This window comes from Diorhabda sublineata, chromosome X, assembly GCF_026230105.1.
Source record: "Diorhabda sublineata isolate icDioSubl1.1 chromosome X, icDioSubl1.1, whole genome shotgun sequence".
NCBI lineage: Eukaryota > Metazoa > Arthropoda > Insecta > Coleoptera > Chrysomelidae > Diorhabda > Diorhabda sublineata.
In genome coordinates this window covers 8,979,766-8,997,237 of record NC_079485.1, presented here as the reverse complement: position 1 = coordinate 8,997,237, position 17,472 = coordinate 8,979,766, and the positions used below count along the sequence as shown (strand labels likewise).

At 30.4% G+C, this 17,472-nt stretch overlaps 2 protein-coding genes and 1 long non-coding RNA gene across 7 annotated transcripts; 1 reads left to right on the top strand and 2 right to left on the bottom strand.

Moving 5' to 3' along the window:
• Window positions 1-151: 151 nt before the first annotated feature.
• Window positions 152-9,984, bottom strand: LOC130450627 (protein shifted). Of its 5 annotated transcripts, none has more exons than XM_056789123.1 (7): window positions 9,861-9,984; window positions 9,624-9,788; window positions 7,312-7,469; window positions 6,249-6,635; window positions 5,811-6,011; window positions 3,062-3,157; window positions 152-2,823 (listed from the first exon to the last, which is right to left on the bottom strand). In XM_056789123.1, exons 3-7 carry the CDS (start codon window positions 7,466-7,468, stop codon window positions 2,585-2,587), a joined length of 1,080 nt encoding a protein of 359 aa, XP_056645101.1. In that variant the 5' UTR covers window position 7,469; window positions 9,624-9,788; window positions 9,861-9,984; the 3' UTR covers window positions 152-2,584. The 5 variants fall into 5 exon arrangements, with proteins under 5 accessions (XP_056645101.1, XP_056645100.1, XP_056645102.1 ...); XM_056789122.1 differs by lacking the exon at window positions 9,624-9,788 and having other exon boundaries at window positions 152-476; window positions 2,617-2,823; window positions 9,861-9,936; XM_056789124.1 differs by lacking the exon at window positions 9,624-9,788 and having other exon boundaries at window positions 9,821-9,976.
• Window positions 9,985-11,979: 1,995 nt separating this feature from the next.
• On the top strand, window positions 11,980-16,528 carry LOC130450722 (integrator complex subunit 12). Its single transcript, XM_056789306.1, has 4 exons — window positions 11,980-12,380; window positions 12,735-12,864; window positions 13,757-13,905; window positions 14,745-16,528. The coding sequence occupies exons 1-3, from the start codon at window positions 12,082-12,084 to the stop codon at window positions 13,889-13,891; spliced, it is 564 nt and encodes a 187-aa protein (XP_056645284.1). The 5' UTR covers window positions 11,980-12,081; the 3' UTR covers window positions 13,892-13,905; window positions 14,745-16,528.
• LOC130450723 (uncharacterized) lies at window positions 14,995-17,114 on the bottom strand. The gene is made up of 2 exons (XR_008910611.1): window positions 16,508-17,114; window positions 14,995-15,969 (listed from the first exon to the last, which is right to left on the bottom strand). It is a non-coding gene; the product is annotated as an uncharacterized LOC130450723 (long non-coding RNA).
• Between the last annotated feature and the right edge of the window lie 358 nt (window positions 17,115-17,472).

Genomic DNA, 17,472 nt, shown 5'->3' with positions numbered 1-17,472 from the left:
GTAATCATTAGGTCTGAAAGAAGCCTTTGGATGAGCAGATTCGCCTCCAATGCTAAATTCGATATAACAATATTTTTAGCAGTTTCTGATTAAATCAATATCACTCAAAAGTTATTACGATAGATTGGTAAAGTCATAAATAAAACCAGGATTGTTATTGAAACATTTATTTTCAAAATTATTTAAGATTCCGTACAATTGTCATATCACACAAAAATCAATATAAATATTTTTAAAAAACTTTACAAAAATATTTTGGCTTGCTTTGGATTTAGAGCTTGCAATAAACTTTATATATAAAACATATAATAAATCGTAATGCAATTAGAAATTTATTAACAAGCTATTTATATTCAATATGTTGTATTGTCATAATGAGTCACATATAAACATTTAAGAATATCTGAAGTTTAGTAAGAGAGTTGTAGATAAGATAATATGTGTCTAGTTTGGATAACATCTCGTTCACATGATCACTGAAACAAAAAAAAAATCAAAATTTTGTATATAGTATTTTAGTCAGCCTCAGTCTCTGTCCTACTAGTCTCTCTATTGCCATAAATACATAACATAACATAACTTTTTATCTTTTTATTCTATCTGTTTAGCTATTTTTAATAGGCAAGATTTTAAGTAACTATTTTTTTAAATTACACTTTAATAAATTTTGAATCAAATATATTAATAATATAATTAAAACCAGACAAATAATGTAAGTGAAGTCCATCTGAATATGTGGGACCCCCGTAGCCAACCCACTAAACCGCTATCTTCCGTTATCTCAATCCAACCAGGAACTATGGTGATATTACATCTGATTGGGGAATCTGTCAATGTATGTTGTTCCGTTTGTTCGTTTTCTATATAATAATAATAATACCAGACAGCCGTCTACAATCTTTTTCCTAAGAATTCTTCCTGTGCAGGTAGTTGCAAACATTCTACCTTATGCAGCATCACCTGAACGATATTATCTGGGTTTGGGGGGCTAATAATCTTCTCTACTTCTTCTCTCAAACCCCTCCAGTGCTTACACACGAGGAACGCGATGATTGGATTTTCGTTTGCAACCAAAAAAATACTTATATTGTTTTCCTTACTTACCCACCCTCACCTGTAAATTATATTTTTAATCACACAACTCCGAATTTTATCCCGCATGTATATTGAAAATAAAAATTAGTCATGGGAAATATTGCCCATCTTGCCAAGCTTGGCTTTATACAATCATCAACCTATACCTGCGATGACAATTCTTATGCTAATCTCAATCAAATTTTCTTTGGATGGAAAACAAACAATTTATTACAATCACTTATTAAACAAAATTACTCTCTACCTTTAAACCGCACACACTTTGTAACCGTCATATTTTAGGTCTATTGGTAAATTTCATCAAGGATATTAAAATTAATATTTAGATGGAATCATGGATTGGCTGATGGACTTGCTCCCAAGCCATTTTCTTTTACACACACACCTGCTTACTTTTTGGTGGCAATAAAGTTTGGATGGAAGTAGGGGTCAATGATCTAGAGCATTCAAGTTTGATGATAAAAAAAGCTAGAAAACTTCAAAAGCCATCTTTACAATTGCACGGAATCAAATCAACCACTATTATGGCTTAATTATATTCTGCTCATTGGTTAAATTTTCAGAAACATAATAAAATGTTTCGTAGAATATATTGTCAAAAATCAATCATATTAAATTTTGAGGTGCATTTAAATTAGTTCTCCGCGGACATGATGAAAACGATAAGCATAGCATGGACTTCTACGTATGGATTAGATAGCCAACTCTAATTGAGTCCTGAAGCATAGTTTCGTTTAGTGAACAATCTCTTAGCATGGTTAAGTTACTGGAAGTATTAAAAATATTCAAGTTTTCCTAGACATTTTTAAAAATTGAAATATCGAGAATTTTCTATAAAGAAAATAAAACTAAAGTAGTAAAGTATACTAGAGTCCTCGGTATGATGCAAAATAGCGCTTGGTGATTCATATTTTTCTTGTGTGGCAACTGTTCTAACAATCCGATAATTCAGCACGGAAGTGGATAAAATCAAAGGAAATTTGACAAGGTAAGTTTTTTGGAAACATTGCAGAATACCAAAAAAATTTTACCATGAGCCGCCACTGAACTTGAATGCATCACAATTCTGAACACAACTAAAGATTACTTTTTTCACTAGGTAATCTGTTCACCAACTTTCCCATTAAGTATCTAGTAAGTCTTTAATCTAGGGTCCACATGAACTGAAATTGTATCTATATCAACACATTGTTCACAAACCTGATTTCATAATTTTTATTTTTAAAAATAGAATATTAAAGTATTAACGAGTAGTTTATTTAGATAATGATGTAGAAAATAATTTCAGAAATTAAGAAATCAAGAAATATTTTCAACAAAACACATGTTTTAGTTTAATACCACATCGGCAGATTATAGTATAAAATAGACGCATCATTAAATTTTGTTCAAGAATTCAAAGTCTGTGAAGAAATGCAGCCAAATTATTGTTTTTTAATTATCCTTGATTACTTTTTGGATTGTTACAGAGATCAATTATTTCGCCTTTTTAGGTGGAGAAAAAATTAATAGAAAACTTACTGTGGTGACAGAGTCTGCCATACCATCCAGGATCACAGACACAAGCATCTTCTACACATGTACCATGCTTGCAGGCTAATTGACAATTACTTCTAGCTGGTTTAGCCCTTCCAATTTCACAATGATCACCTCGGAATCCTCTTGGACAGCGACATTTATTTACAGCTTTACATTTTCCCCCATTCAAACAAGGAATAATGCAGCGAGCTATAAAATATATATTTAATTAATGTAGGATAGTTTTGATGAAAATAAATGGAATAGATCTAAAATATAGGAGAGAAGTTTCTAATAGGATTGGTAGTTTTGTCTCATTTTTTTGTGCTATTTCGTCAAAATACTGTATAAGAATTATAAATTCACATTGTTTACAACATATATTTCAATTATTATTTATAATATGCATCCTTTGACGTATCCATAAGAATCCAGAGAAGTTACTTACAGTATTCACAGTGAGGACCATAGTATCCCTTAGAGCATTCACAAGTATCTTTTTGAATACATTTTCCACCATTAAGACATTTTTCACCGCATATGCCTGAAAACAAATTTTTCTAGTATCAGAAGTCTATTTTTTTCTAAGCCACTAATTTTATTGATTTAAAATAATGATGGTTAAAAAGATCGAATTTGTTACCAGATGATTAGTTGCACAGTGAGTTCTCCAAAATGTCAAAATGTTAAATGCCACCGTTTGTGTGGCCGCTTTAATGCATAATATATAGGATTAAACTTTCTTTTATAAGCACGCGAATTTTTTGAATTGGTACATTTGTTCCTACTTGTTAAAAACGGACACAAAACGGACTAACAATTATAGGTGCATAACATTGTTAAGCACGGTACTGAAAGTCCACGAGACTATCTTAAAGAACAGACTAAGGAAAATCATACACAACCAATTAGAGGAATCGCTATGTGGCTTTAGGAAAGGAATTACACAAGATCATGTATTTACATTGAGACAGATAATAGAAAAAAAAATTAAAATAAATCAAAATGTATACGTCTTTTATAGGCACACAAAAACATTTAATATTGTTTGAAGGAAACAAATATGGAATAGCTTACAATAAAGAGGAGTTGGAGGCAAATTGAGAAACAATATCAGAATTATATATGAAATAACAAGGAACCAAGTGAGGAAAAATAATGACCAAGTGCTGAGTCCGGCGTTATTCATAATGTTAATGGATGATGTATTGAAAGAAGTGAAAACAAAAGTGTAACAGATGCAAGTAGGATACAGAAACATGGAAATAGTTGGAATATATGAATGTGTTTTTGTCAATGATTTAGTATTGTTTGCTAAAAATGAAAAAGAACTGAAACATAATGCAATAACATGGAAACAAGCATTAACATTGAGAAACGTGAATATCAATATAGAGAAGACAAAAATAATGGTAATAGAGAAACAAGTAGAAAACCTTAAATTTGAAATAGATGGAATACAACTAAGACAAGTGAAGAGTTTCAAATATTTAGGCATGGGCATAGAGTGATGGAAATCAAGACGCAGAGGTGAGAGAGTTTTGTGCTTCTGGAACAACAAGATATTTTCTTTAATGACACTTCAAGTTTTCTAGGAAATAATATTTTAAAATCTGCTCGAACACGCCTAATATCAAATCCTGATATCAACCATTTTGTGTATCCTCTATTTCAGTCCCTGGGTCATAAATGAAGTCGACTTCATGATTATAACACTTTTAAAATATATTTAAGTGCCTTCCTTTTGACCAGTCTACCACGAATATTCGAATATTAATCAGATTATGTAGCATAACCACTATACGGACGATATTGTCCAACCAAAAAAGGGACGCATTCGTCCAGTTTAACACTCAAAACATGTCAATTTTGAGCATTATGGGTTCGTGATTATAACTTGTGGTCATGGTCGCAACACACAATTTTTAAATACAAAAAAAATGGTAAGTGTTATAATAATGAACTCATAATGCTCAAAATTGACATGTTTTGAGTGTTGAACTGGACGAATGCGTCCCTTTTTTGGTTGGACAATATCGTCCGTATAGTGGTTATGCTACATAATCTGATTAAAATTGAAAAAAAATGTGTTATTATGACAAACCCTGAATTCTGAAAAATGACATGTTTAGGTAGTTTCCAAAAAAAATGCGCCGCTTTTGTAATGCGTGGTATGAATATTCATGGTAGACTGGTCAAAAGGAAGTCCATTAAATAGGTTTTAAAAGTGTGAAGTCGACTTCATTGATGGCCCAGGGACTAAGATAGAAGATACACAAAATGGTTAAGAAGCTATTCAAAATGTGAGAGCACTAATACTGACATTTTGATAAATAGATCTGTGTAGACACAAGAATTAATAAGGGCTTTTGTTCTTATCCTCACTAGCTGGAGCCATTGGCCAACGACATCTCGAAGTCTAACTGTCTTAATTTGATATTAGGCGTATTTTAGGAGAGTTTACATATATATTATTTCCTAGTAAAGTTAAAGTGTATTTGAAGAAATTTATCTAGCGGTCTTGTTCAGTTCCAGAAACACAAAACTCTCTCACCTCTGCTTCTTGATTTCCATCACTCTGTATGTCCACGCCTAAATATTTGAAACTCTTCACTTGTCTCAGATGTATTCCATCTATTTCAATTTTAAGGTCTATTACCACTACTGGTCTAAACTGATATTCATATTTCTCAATTTTAATGCTTGTTTCCATGTTACATTATGTTTCAGTTCTTCTTCATTTTTAGCGAACAATACTAAATCGTTGACAAAAACACATTCAGATATTCTAACTATTTCCATGTTTCTGTATCCTACTTGTATCTGTTCCACTTTTGTTTTCACTTTTTTCAATACATCATCCATTAACATTTTGAATAACGCCGGACTCAGCACTTGGTCATTATTTTTCCTCATTTGGTTCCTTGTTATTTCATATATACTTTTAATATTGTTTCTCAATTTGACTCCAAGTAGGGTTTAAAATTGTCATAATCATGGAGTCGGCTTCATTAATGGTCCAGGGACTATCTACATTTATATCTACTCAGTAACTAAAATATTTCTTGGCCAGTAAATAGAAGTCTACAAATACTAACAGAAATCTGTAATCGAATAATTTGGACAAAATTATTATTTTACAAGTATTAACACAAACTGATACTTGTATTATGACTTTTTAGATATCTTGATATTACCTCCTTCGCAATGCCTTCCTTGAAATCCTGGAGGACAGCTACAAATCCCGGGGGAAGTACAATTTCCTCCATTCATACACTGTGGATAACATAATGCAGTTCGGCAATAAGGGCCCATGTAACCTTCAGGACACTGACAAATTTTTTCATGGTTACATCTACCTTGGTTGGCACATTTTTTATCACATTCGGGATCGGGATCTAGAATATGCAAATGACATGACAATAGAACATTAAAATGCTCTTAAAATAAAATGAGTTCCTTGAGCTTAAATTTAAGAATGAGAATATTTGATATTTTTCTGCTCTACTACATTTTTAACTAATTCGTATAATATGGCCTTCCTTATATTTGTTTTGTTTTTGCTTATATCAAGCTAGTTTCAAATAAATATTTTCATTTGTACTATCTTAAAAAACTTACGTTTAAACACTTACTTCGTTGAGCGCACTCCTTTTTGAGTTTTAATCTTAACGGTGTTCCATTTAAAGGTTTTCCTTTCCTGCTTTCAATAAGTAGTCCAATTCCAAACTTAGCAATACCAGAACTGTTACCCAAACATGGTAATAAAATGCTAAATTCTTTGGGACGCCTTGGAACTCTACCTTTAGTTTTAATTGAAATAACAGGCGCTTCCAGAATACTTTGGTCATAAGACTGAAGTCTATCAAAATGGTAGTAGTATTTTTTATTCCCAGCTTTCCAAGTAAAATTCACATAACTAACTTCAGATGGAATAACTGGAAGATATTTTTCAAAATTTGGGTCCAAAATATATGGTAGTACATTTCCATTTACTATAGCATATATTTCCATTGACATCCCTACAAATAAACTTGTATTAAATTTCCGCAATACAGAAAATGCAATCCATTTAAATCATAATAATCTGTGATTTTACTGAGAATTTTAGTAACCTGCTTGAAAACGCCAAACACAAACTTACTTTATATGTACACAAACATAAATTCTACCTAGGTCAGAAGAAAATACAAAGGCTGCTAGGAATAAATTCCAAATTATATAATAACAGTAAACATTTTAAATAATGACACTGAGCTAATTTAATTCTTTCACCGCAGGTGTTATGAGCAATATTTATATATCCGGGTGAAGAAAAGTTTAGTACACATCAAAACCTTGATAAACATTATAATATTAATATCAGGTGCAGTTGTTTAAGCTATTAATAATGAGAAAAAATTTAAATGGAAAGTACCTAGAGAAACATATACCAATAGATGATATTGAACAGACTGTCTAATCCGAAGTGGAACAATCAACATTTTTGTGTGTCCGATGAGAAACATCAGTATTAATGTTTAAAAGAAAATTCTGGTATTCTCTACTTTTTAAGAACAATAATTAATCAAAATGTATTTTTTCACCATTTAGTTTATAGGCAACAAAAAAGAGATTCTTTACAAAATTGATGAAAAATTAGCAATGGTTATTTATACAACAGTATCAAATCACGTCCATAAAATAAAACTGACTTACCACTGAACATTTTGACTTGTTTTTCGTCTATCCATAATGCTAAATCTCCATTATTCCTAGGATCATTTTTTGGGTCATTGCGTGATAGTACCAATTGAATATTAAATATTAAAATAATCAAATTACATGTCCACATCACAGAATGCTTGGTATACATGCTTAAAAGTAATCCAGTATTATAAAAATCAGTAGATACTTTATAATTATAAAAAATGTTAAAAATAATTAAGCAAACAATAATATCGATAAAAAAGGGGCCTCACACATCTGAATTAGTTATAAGATTCAAAAACTATAGGGCAAGACTTTAAACATATACATGTTCTTTGTATTTATTCATTGACTACCTTCTTTAATTAGATTATAGACGGTTTTATTACTTAGGTTTACTAATAAATTTTTCAGAAGAACACTTTTACCTTTTTCTCTTTTGTTACTGCATATTGCTAAAAAGCAGTTTTTTCAACTATTTGTAAAATGTATCACATATATGATGTATATATAACTCCCATTAACTATATACTACATTATAGATTTACTGCCAGTAATATTTTTCTAAATACATACTTTATTCCATCAGAATAAAGGATGTTGTATATGGAGATGCAAGTCTTTTTAATTGGTCAACAGATTTCACATGAAAATAGTTTGAAGTTTTTGAATAATACCAGGTTTCAAGATACACTTTGTAAATTATGTAATCAATAATATAACATCGATGCCGAAATAATAACAGCTAGTTGATGAACAAGCTGGTCAAACTGTTTTTCAAAACTAATTCTACATACATGTTTACTTACATCAATGAGTCAACAAGGTTTTAAAATTTTTGCTTAAATAATTGCATTCAGTCATACACATATCCATACATTTTTGTGATAATGTTCAATTATAAAAGCCACAGCATAAAAAATTTAATTAAAAAGCTATATACTTCATAAATATCCATTAACAAAAACAATTCATTTTTTTTTCAAATGGATATTATCCCACAGAAATCTATAAACCACAGGAACTTACATCACAATGAAGATAATTGTTGCATAGTTTTAATTACGATTCAATGCTTTAATAAATATTTTCCAAGAAATTTAACCAAACTAAATGACATTTATTCTGAATATACACTACTGCTACAACACCACTCAACCACAATTCTATTATATGACACACAATAATCAAGTTATTGTCTTCAGAAACTGAGGGTAAATGATTTACTACCAGTTTCTGAAAAATATCTCAATTATTAAAACGCCCGTAAGACAGTATAATTGATTGTGTTCATGTAATATATTCAGTAAAAACAAATAAATAAACTGAAAATACAAATATCCTCAGAAATCCACAATACTAATCTAGAAGAGAAAAAAATTTCTTCATAGAAGATAATAAATTGGGCTGATAATTGTAACTCAAAAATTACTATGAGTAACTGTATCAGTGCAAACATATTACCTGAATCCTATCAACCCTGCTACATCCCTTTTATTAATATAACTAATCAATATTAATTAAAACCGAAAACTAAACAATGCATATGTACAAAAATACGGTATTGATACCCCATAACTATCCATGCATTTGGCAGCACAATCTTCATTTAAATGAAATGGATATTTTGAAAAACTGAAAAGTTCCAATATGAAATGAAGGGAGATTAAAATATGTAGTAAAAAAGTTAACTGACAAAATAGCTATTAGTAAGGCGGAATTGAACAAATACCAACATGTCAGTTTTATTGTTAATGGAATTTTCAACACAGGTAATTTAAATGTGATAATTCATACAAGGGAACTGAAAAATTCCTTCAACTTAGAATCTAAAATTATATGTAACTGTTTTTTAAACCTTAACTAAATATGAATGTAAGTAGATTAAGGATTGTATTTAAACTATTAACTACATTCAGTACCTTTTGGTTTTTATTTTATATTGTAAAAGTTTCATACATTTACAATAGTTAATAACAATAAATCAAACTTCTTGGAAGATTGATGATACTCAAAAAATATATTAAAATTTGACTAAAACAGTAGATGAATAAGCAAATAATTCATAGATTTAGTTGATGTCATTAATATTGTATTTTAAACTTCAACCAATGTAAAAGCCATAACATGGCTTAACAATATTGGAAAAATTTTTCAAATTTACATTTTGATATTGAAATTATTATAAATAATAATTTTCTACATGTAATTTTTAATGTAAGTTGTACTATCTTATGCCATAACTGATGTTTGAGGCACCCTGTATAAAGTACCCTAATGCACACTAATTCCAAATCTATACTATGAAGACTGAATCATACCATTAGTATTTTAAGCTTCATTCCTCTTGAATGTTTTGTAGTATTTTAAAATACATAAAAGTAGGCATTGCAGATTGCGGGAGAATGTTACAGTGCAAAGCGATACTAATACCTAAAAAGCCTTTCTTTCCCAGTTATCTTCCAATACATAACTAAAGCAATAACCTAAAATTGGAATTTGTTTTCAATTCACTTACTTTACCAGATTTATTTCTATATGAAATACACAATATTTACTTGATCAGTTCATGATCGCGTCTGGTACAAAATTCTGCTAAAAATAAGTATTTCCTAGCTTGTTTAAATACCATGTATTTTGTTTACATGAACTAAAAACTTTATTTACATTTTCAGGTTCATATCATCTCCTAATGAAAACCTTTCAGATTTCGACGCAGTGCGTGCCATCTATAAACTTAGCTATACACTACTACAAAAAGCTAAAGTTTCCTATTTAAGTTAATGAGAATAATAAGCACAGATTACCTATAGGTTTTTGGTAATAAGGCGTCCATTAAGAAGTAAATATTTCATAGGCATACTTCATAAAAAGTATTAAATTTGATACTTTCGCATTGTAGTATAATAATGAAATTATATTACCTTATTTTGTAAGTGCATTTATGAAGAGAAACAGTTTGATATTGCAATCAAAAAACAATTATCGAACCCGACAAAGTAGTATGTAAGGTGAATATTGTGTCCAAAACTTACAAAGAGGTATTGCTAAAGAGAGTGATATTAAATATACGTATTGTACCATTCAGAGCAGCACCGAACCAATATCGTATCACAATGGTAACAATGTCTTGAAGAACTAAGTTGGAATTTCTGGAACCGTTGGCGATATTCATACTGACACAGTGTTTACACCAACACTAACAATTACACTGTCTGACGCGCATTTCGATAAGCAAGTTATCGTCTTCAGGTAAACTGAAGGTAAACTGTTTACCTTCAGTCTCTGAAGATGGTTGGTGTAGTGGTGAAGTGTTGGTATAAATGTCTTGAAGAATCATTAAAAAAGAACTCTTATTTCTTAGTTTTCATCAACAGAATGCTGGAAAAAACATTTCCCAGATATAGATGGAAGAAAGCAGAAATAGTAACGTTAGAAAAAACATGAAATCCTATATCCCTTCAGAGTTATAGGCTAATAAGCTTACTTTCTGCGAAGAACAAAATAACCAAGAGACTCCAGAAACAAATGAAGCAATGTCTATATAATATCTATATACAACGACAGAAGCTATCGCATTACTTTCAGAAGAACGGTTCGGATTTGGGGAAAATCGCAGTTCGGAACAAAGAGCTTGAAATTGATGGAATACAGAACTGTATAATTCAACCGCTGCCCTTAATCGAATTGAATATTTTAACCTTTTGTTGTTCTATTTTTATTTAACATGTCTAGCCTATCTTAATCGATACGTTGGAAGTAAAAAATAGAAATAAAGTTATGGGATTATGAAAGTTTCTAAATACAAAATGGAAATCAGGTTCGTACGATGGAGCACTCACGACCACGGTATTTCCGTTCCACTTAGTTAAAATCGTAAACCCGAGTGAAATGGATTGTGAAACGTTTTGAATGTTGAGATATTATCGAATTTTTTAGAGGAATGTTTAACTAATTTACATTGAAATCAAAATGTCTTCTGCTGCGATAATAAGATACATCATAAGAATGCTTCAGAATGCACTAAAATATCCTTTACCGTATTAAATATTGAGATTATCATATCTTTGGCGCTTTTATTTTCAAAAATTCTGCTAATTCTTTCAACGCTCTTTTTGATCTATCTTTTGAACAGGATCGTAGTGAGCGTTAGTCATGACCACGATTTTTCCCGTTCCACTTAGTCCAGAGCGTTATAATCGTAAACCCAAGTGGAATGACTTAAAAGGCATTTTGAGCGTTGAGATAAATATTAACGAATAGCAAAACAGAAAATATAAAGCGAAAGCTTAAAGAGGTAATGTTATTATTTGTAAGTTATTGAATTTTTTAGTGGAGTGTTTTAACTGATTTACATTAAAGTAAAATCAAAATATCTTCTTTGGCGGTAGTAAAATATTTGGTGGTGCATCACAAGAATGATTCAACAGTACTTATAATATCCCATACCGCATCAAATAAAGAGATAGATCCTCATGGATGCAATCTGCGTTGCTTGAGTTTTAAAAAAACCGGTAATATTTTAACGCTCTTTTTGACCCATCTTTTGTTCGTAAGCGTCAGTTATGACATGATGAGTGACGTTCACACCGCAACTATAACGATTGTAGTGACTATGTGGAACGGCCTACAGAGTATTTTAGGCGCCATAAACGCTTAGTGGAATGCACTACAAGTACTTCAAAATCGAAAAAAAAAGAAGAAGAAATTGTCATCATATTTCCACCGCTTATTTTTATAGATTTAAACGTAATTTCTGGAAGAGGTGGTTAGGAAATTATGAATCCTTTGAACGAAATAGATTCCCATTTTGTTAAATGTATTGGTTACTTACATGCTAGTTCAAAATTAGCAAAAGGTGATCCAGTTCCTCTGCAGTATGTTTTAGAAGAGGCTATAAAAAATAAATATGGTATTGTTAAAGATTATACAGAGTTGGTCCAGTCTTGTTTAACAGTAAGAGAAGATAATCTCACTCCAATTAATAATCCTGGATTTGAAGAAAGTAAGGCATCAGATTCTGATAACGAACTCGAATTAGACTTATTGAAAGAGGATTTAATGTGTGTTATTTGCAAGTAAGCATTAAAATGATAATAACATATATAAAAATAAATATATTGGGTATTTAGTTATTATTTTTAAAGCACCTGGAACATTAAAAATATTTTAGAATAGCACCAACTATAAAATTGGGAACGTAAATAACATATTTGGAAACCATGAAACTTCTTGTGAAGCTTCGAAAAGAAGCCTATAATGATTTTGTAGAAATTATATGTATTTATTATACATCAATCAAATGTAACCTCAAGAGTTAAATGTATAAATAATAAATTAATATTCATTGAACCAATAGGAATATTTTTAGATAATGAATTATTAGACAGCATAAATGTTTGAGATAATGTTATTAAAAAATAATTTTTTAGTGGAATGGATGTAGGAGCTAGAAACAGATTAGTAGAATGTTCCGATTGTCATTCTCTTTACCATCAAGAATGCCATCAGCCAGGCATAACTGAAGACTCTTTTGAAAACTGGGTTTGCTTTAATTGCAAGGTAATATCTATTCATAACTTGTTCAGTTTAGAAGATATACTTAATAGCTTTATTCACTAATATCCTATTAATAAAATCCCTGCCATCCTTACGAAATAAACATATTTCTCAAGATATGGTAGCTTGTACAAAACATTGTATGTCTTAATACAAAATTCACCTTCTAAAATTCTCTTACTGACAAATATGGATACCTAATTTTTTCTATTATAACTAAAATCTTCATACAAGATTTCACAACCAAATTTTTTCCTGGACTCCCTCAAACCTTGTTAGTTATTGTATGTTAGTGACATATTCATTCTTTGATCTCATGGTTGAGATTATTTCCTCTCCCATTTGAACAATGTATATCCTAACGTTCATTTCAGGATGAAGATAGAAATTATTTGACTTTACCATTTCTAGATGTACAAATTACTAGAAATCCTCAATAAGGATTTTCATATATTGCTTCTACAGAAAGCCACCCACACAAATACTTCAATGTCAGATATTCAATTTTCCTAACTCATTTTAATAGAATTACAAATTTACCCTATTCTCACTGATTCACTTATGTAATCATAGCAGGTGTTTGAACTTCTAATTGTGAAGCAAGCTTTTCTTCTCAAGCTACACTAGATATCGAAACAAAAGTGTGTCGGATAAAAGCAGATGAATTTGCAGAACCATCAAAATGGAAGTTGTTTTTTCAACCAAATAAAAATGAAGTCTGACTGTTTTGAAAAAATCACTACTTTCTTCGTTATATGTATATATAGATATAATTTTATAAAACTGAGCTGATCTAAAAATATATGGACACCCATTGTATAATGAAATATGCTACTAATATTTGAATATATACCTGTTGTAAACCATTATGTTACTTCTAATGCTATTGTTTTAGGAAGCTAATAAGAAACTGAAACAATCAATTGGTGGATCAAGTAGTAATCAAGCTACAAGTTCTAAAAGTATCAAATCCAGTTCTCATAGACAAACCGCTATAAGTTCCTACAAGAATTCCAACTATTCTAGATGAGATAACAAATTTAGGTAAAATAGACCTCATGTTGATTTATATTTAGACTAACAAATATCATGTTGGTCTGGTTTGATCTATTTAATTAGGGAGGTTTGTTTTAAAAAACCCAAATCACCTAACTAAAAATTAATTTATAGGGAGTGATAAAATGCAAACTCAGTACTAGATGTAATTTTATATCCATCTCACCAAATTACCTTTATAAAAACGTATCCTTCAAGGTCTCTTTAAATATCTTGAAAAAATTCAAATTTTTTGTATGTTTTTGAAAAATTTCACAGTTTATTTGAATACTAAAGGTATTTTTTAAATAATAATGCACCAAAACGGATATACTAAAATAATTTAATATACACATTATCCATACAACATTGACAACTTGTGATGTAATAAGAAACGCGGATTTCTAGTCAACAATGCATCTTTGCATTTTTTGACAATGTATAAAGCTTGTAAGTATGCTTAACAAAATTATTTTTGAATAAAGGTATATCAGGTTGAGACATAAAATTATATCTAGTATATTATTTGAATTTGGCACTCTGTAATCTTAAATGAAGACCTATGCAATTTATTATATAGGATGCTATGCTAGTTTTTGAGCCAACTTTGCAATGGGATGACTTTTGTTAATGAAAAATACAGCATTTGTGTTAATGCTTCGATGTGATAAAAACATAAAATCCCAATGGAAAGTTAGTTTAGTGATTGGTTTTAATAATATATCAATAATAATAAAAAGATTTATTGATGGTTTTGTGGTGATAATAATAAAGACATTATTAGTTGATAGATAAAGAACCATTAGATCCTTGATTCTATTTAAATTGTGTCTTTTTTTTTGTTACAGTTAACTCTTGTCATCAAATTTCCTTGCAATTACATTCACCAAAACGTAATGAACAAGTAGGGGATAACAAAAACCACAAGTAGACAACATTTTCAAAAATGATCCAACACCATACAATTATTTATATATTGTGAATATATATCGTCGGTCGGAAACAGTAATGGAACATTTTGAAATGATGCTTCTTTGAGTATTGAGGTTTAAAATTGTTGAAAATATTAAAATTGTATTTTACTTTAACTTTAGATTATTTTGTTTTTTTAAGTATTGATTAATATATAGATTATAGCTAAGTTTATAGTGTGTTGCAAAATTTAGGAGGTCATTTGTAGTTTTTGAGTTATAAGTTTTTTGTGAAATGTTCCAATAATGAATTAAACATTTCCTGAAAATCTGAAAACTAATTATATTTCTAAATAAATTAAACCCAGTCATGAAGTTCAAAAACACAATCAATTCAGAAATCTTATTGATTTATTGAATGTTTATAAAATAAAGAGATGAGTTTAAATCTTAAAATAATAAGGTGCTGCAAATCAATAGTTTTCGTTCAGTACACATTTTAGTCCTCTTTTATAAAAAAAGAGGGAATCGTTTCTGCATTGTGTTAGCAGAACTGCCTGCATGTCACAACAAATTATCTTGATAGCATCATTTGTGCATGATTCTGTCTGCTTTCTTTTCCAATCTGCACAAGTCTCTTTCTTTTAAGTGTTTCTCACAATTGTACATCAGTTGTAACTTATGGCCCACAGCATTTTGATACTGAACACTGATCCTTCGTGGGCTTATAAAATGCAATATTAACTCGTTTTGAAAAAAGTGTTCAAAGGTTCCTTCTGAATATACTGTTTACACCAACACTAAAATTATACTGTCTGACGCGCGTTTTGATAACCAAGTTATCGTCTTTAGAGACTGAAGGTACCTGTAAACAGTATATTCAGTATGAAATCGCCAACGGTTCCAGAAATTCCAACTTAGTTCAAAGGTTCCTTGCTTGAAGATAGGCTTACTATTCTGATGGCACCATTTCTTGTACTGTCAATACATCATAGTCAAATTTAAATCACCTTCAAGGTAGTCTTTTGTAGAACTTGCCCGACAGTAATGAGATTCTTTTGACAGATAAGAATTTATGTAATCTCTTGCACCATCCTTGTCAGCCCGTGCTAAACATCTACCGGTATTACCATGACGTCCTCTGCGATCTTCAATTCACCAACTATAAAACATAAAGAAACAATGAAAACGAACTCCTACTTAGTTACCATATGTAAAAATATGTGAAGGAATCGTTCTCAAATAATGAATTACTATGTTAGTAGGTACCTAAATCTGTTAAACTTATTTTAGGCCACACAGATTATCCAGCGCCTACTGTAGACGATGAAAACCGGCACTGATTTTTTGGCTGGTGCATGTATAAACGACGCTGATTGCCTGCCACGGATATACTTGAGGTAGACAACATTATTAAATGTATTTGTGTTTTACATAACACCCTTATCGATAGGGAAACACCTAACTGAAGTAGAAACATGCAAAAGAACCTTAAAAATCAGAGCGCTGGAAGACCGTTAAATGCAGCTAAACTAATTAGAGATATCTTTACAAACTTTTTCTCAAATAATACATTAATTTTCCATGACTATCAGATATTCTTTATGATTATACTGTATTTTTGTTTATATAATTTACTGTATGTTTTACGTTTCATATAATATTGGAAATAAACAGGTTATTATTAATAAAAACCTTACCATCTATTTTCATTTCGGCTGCTATAACGTTCCGTAACATTTCGATTGCTGTGAGATTTTAGTCGCTACAGGGCAGTTCTTCTAAAAATTGTGGCGATCAAAATTTGACTATCCATCATTATTTAACAATTATGTGACCACGTCCGGCACTGGTAACAAACGACCAAGAATTGAAAATTCATTCAAGTAAAGTTTGCGGTTATGGACAAAGACAACCATTGACGAGCTACCTAAATTATCGGCGCTTATCTGGGCCTGTTGCCAGTAAACAGCAACCTGGGGTCTTAATGTGTGAGGCCTTACCTATTACATAGGTAAGGGATAACCCACTGCTTTGTCTAGCATAAACAAAATTAGACCCATACTGGTAGATATTATAAGATGTCTAAAGTTTTTTTCCATTCCACTTTTTGTTATGTTATTTTAATGAAGCCTTCACACTAAAAGTTAGGTTATAATTTTAACAATTTTTTACTACTACTCTCTGACCTTCCGGTCATGGGTAATTTGAGCAATTTTCTAGCTCTTGAACTCATTTTTACAATACTTTTTTTATCAAAACTCAAGCTCCGTCTGACCACGTCACTCAGCGTTTAAAGCACAACTGGCACAAAACTGGAATAGATAATATTAAAGTGAACATTTTCAGAGTTATACTGGAAATTTTGAAATATTCCATTTACTAACTATAGAGGCGCTTACGATTTTAGAGTGGCAGAGGGACATTTTAAAATAAACTGATACTGAAACGATGAGATTACAAAAATCTATTTTTAATTATCGGAATAAATAGTTTTCTGTCAATTAGAACTAAAATTTAAGTTGTGCCGTTAGTGATTTAGATAAATTATTCAATTCCTTACAATTCTACACACATCTCAAAACACGTGTTTTTTTTAATGTTCTGGCAATGAATCTGACCGACTGATATTCTTAAAACAAGATGCTATTCAGATATACTTAAT

What these genes read in the sequence shown, in the direction of transcription:
- LOC130450722 (XM_056789306.1), top strand. Translation starts at nt 12,082, where the DNA reads ATGAATCCTTTGAACGAAATAGATTCCCATTTTGTTAAATGTATTGGT. An exon ending in TTAATGTGTGTTATTTGCAA is followed by an intron (nt 12,381 to 12,734) that starts GTAAGCATTAAA and finishes ATAATTTTTTAG; the next exon opens with TGGAATGGATGTAGGAGCTA. An exon ending in GGGTTTGCTTTAATTGCAAG is followed by an intron (nt 12,865 to 13,756) that starts GTAATATCTATT and finishes CTATTGTTTTAG; the next exon opens with GAAGCTAATAAGAAACTGAA.
- LOC130450627 (XM_056789121.1), bottom strand. Translation starts at nt 9,934, where the DNA reads ATGGTATTTAAACAAGCTAGGAAATACTTATTTTTAGCAGAATTTTGT. An exon ending in ACAAGTCAAAATGTTCAGTG is followed by an intron (nt 6,636 to 7,311) that starts GTAAGTCAGTTT and finishes GTTTATTTGTAG; the next exon opens with GGATGTCAATGGAAATATAT. An exon ending in AGGAAGGCATTGCGAAGGAG is followed by an intron (nt 3,158 to 5,810) that starts GTAATATCAAGA and finishes ATTTGTTTTCAG; the next exon opens with GCATATGCGGTGAAAAATGT.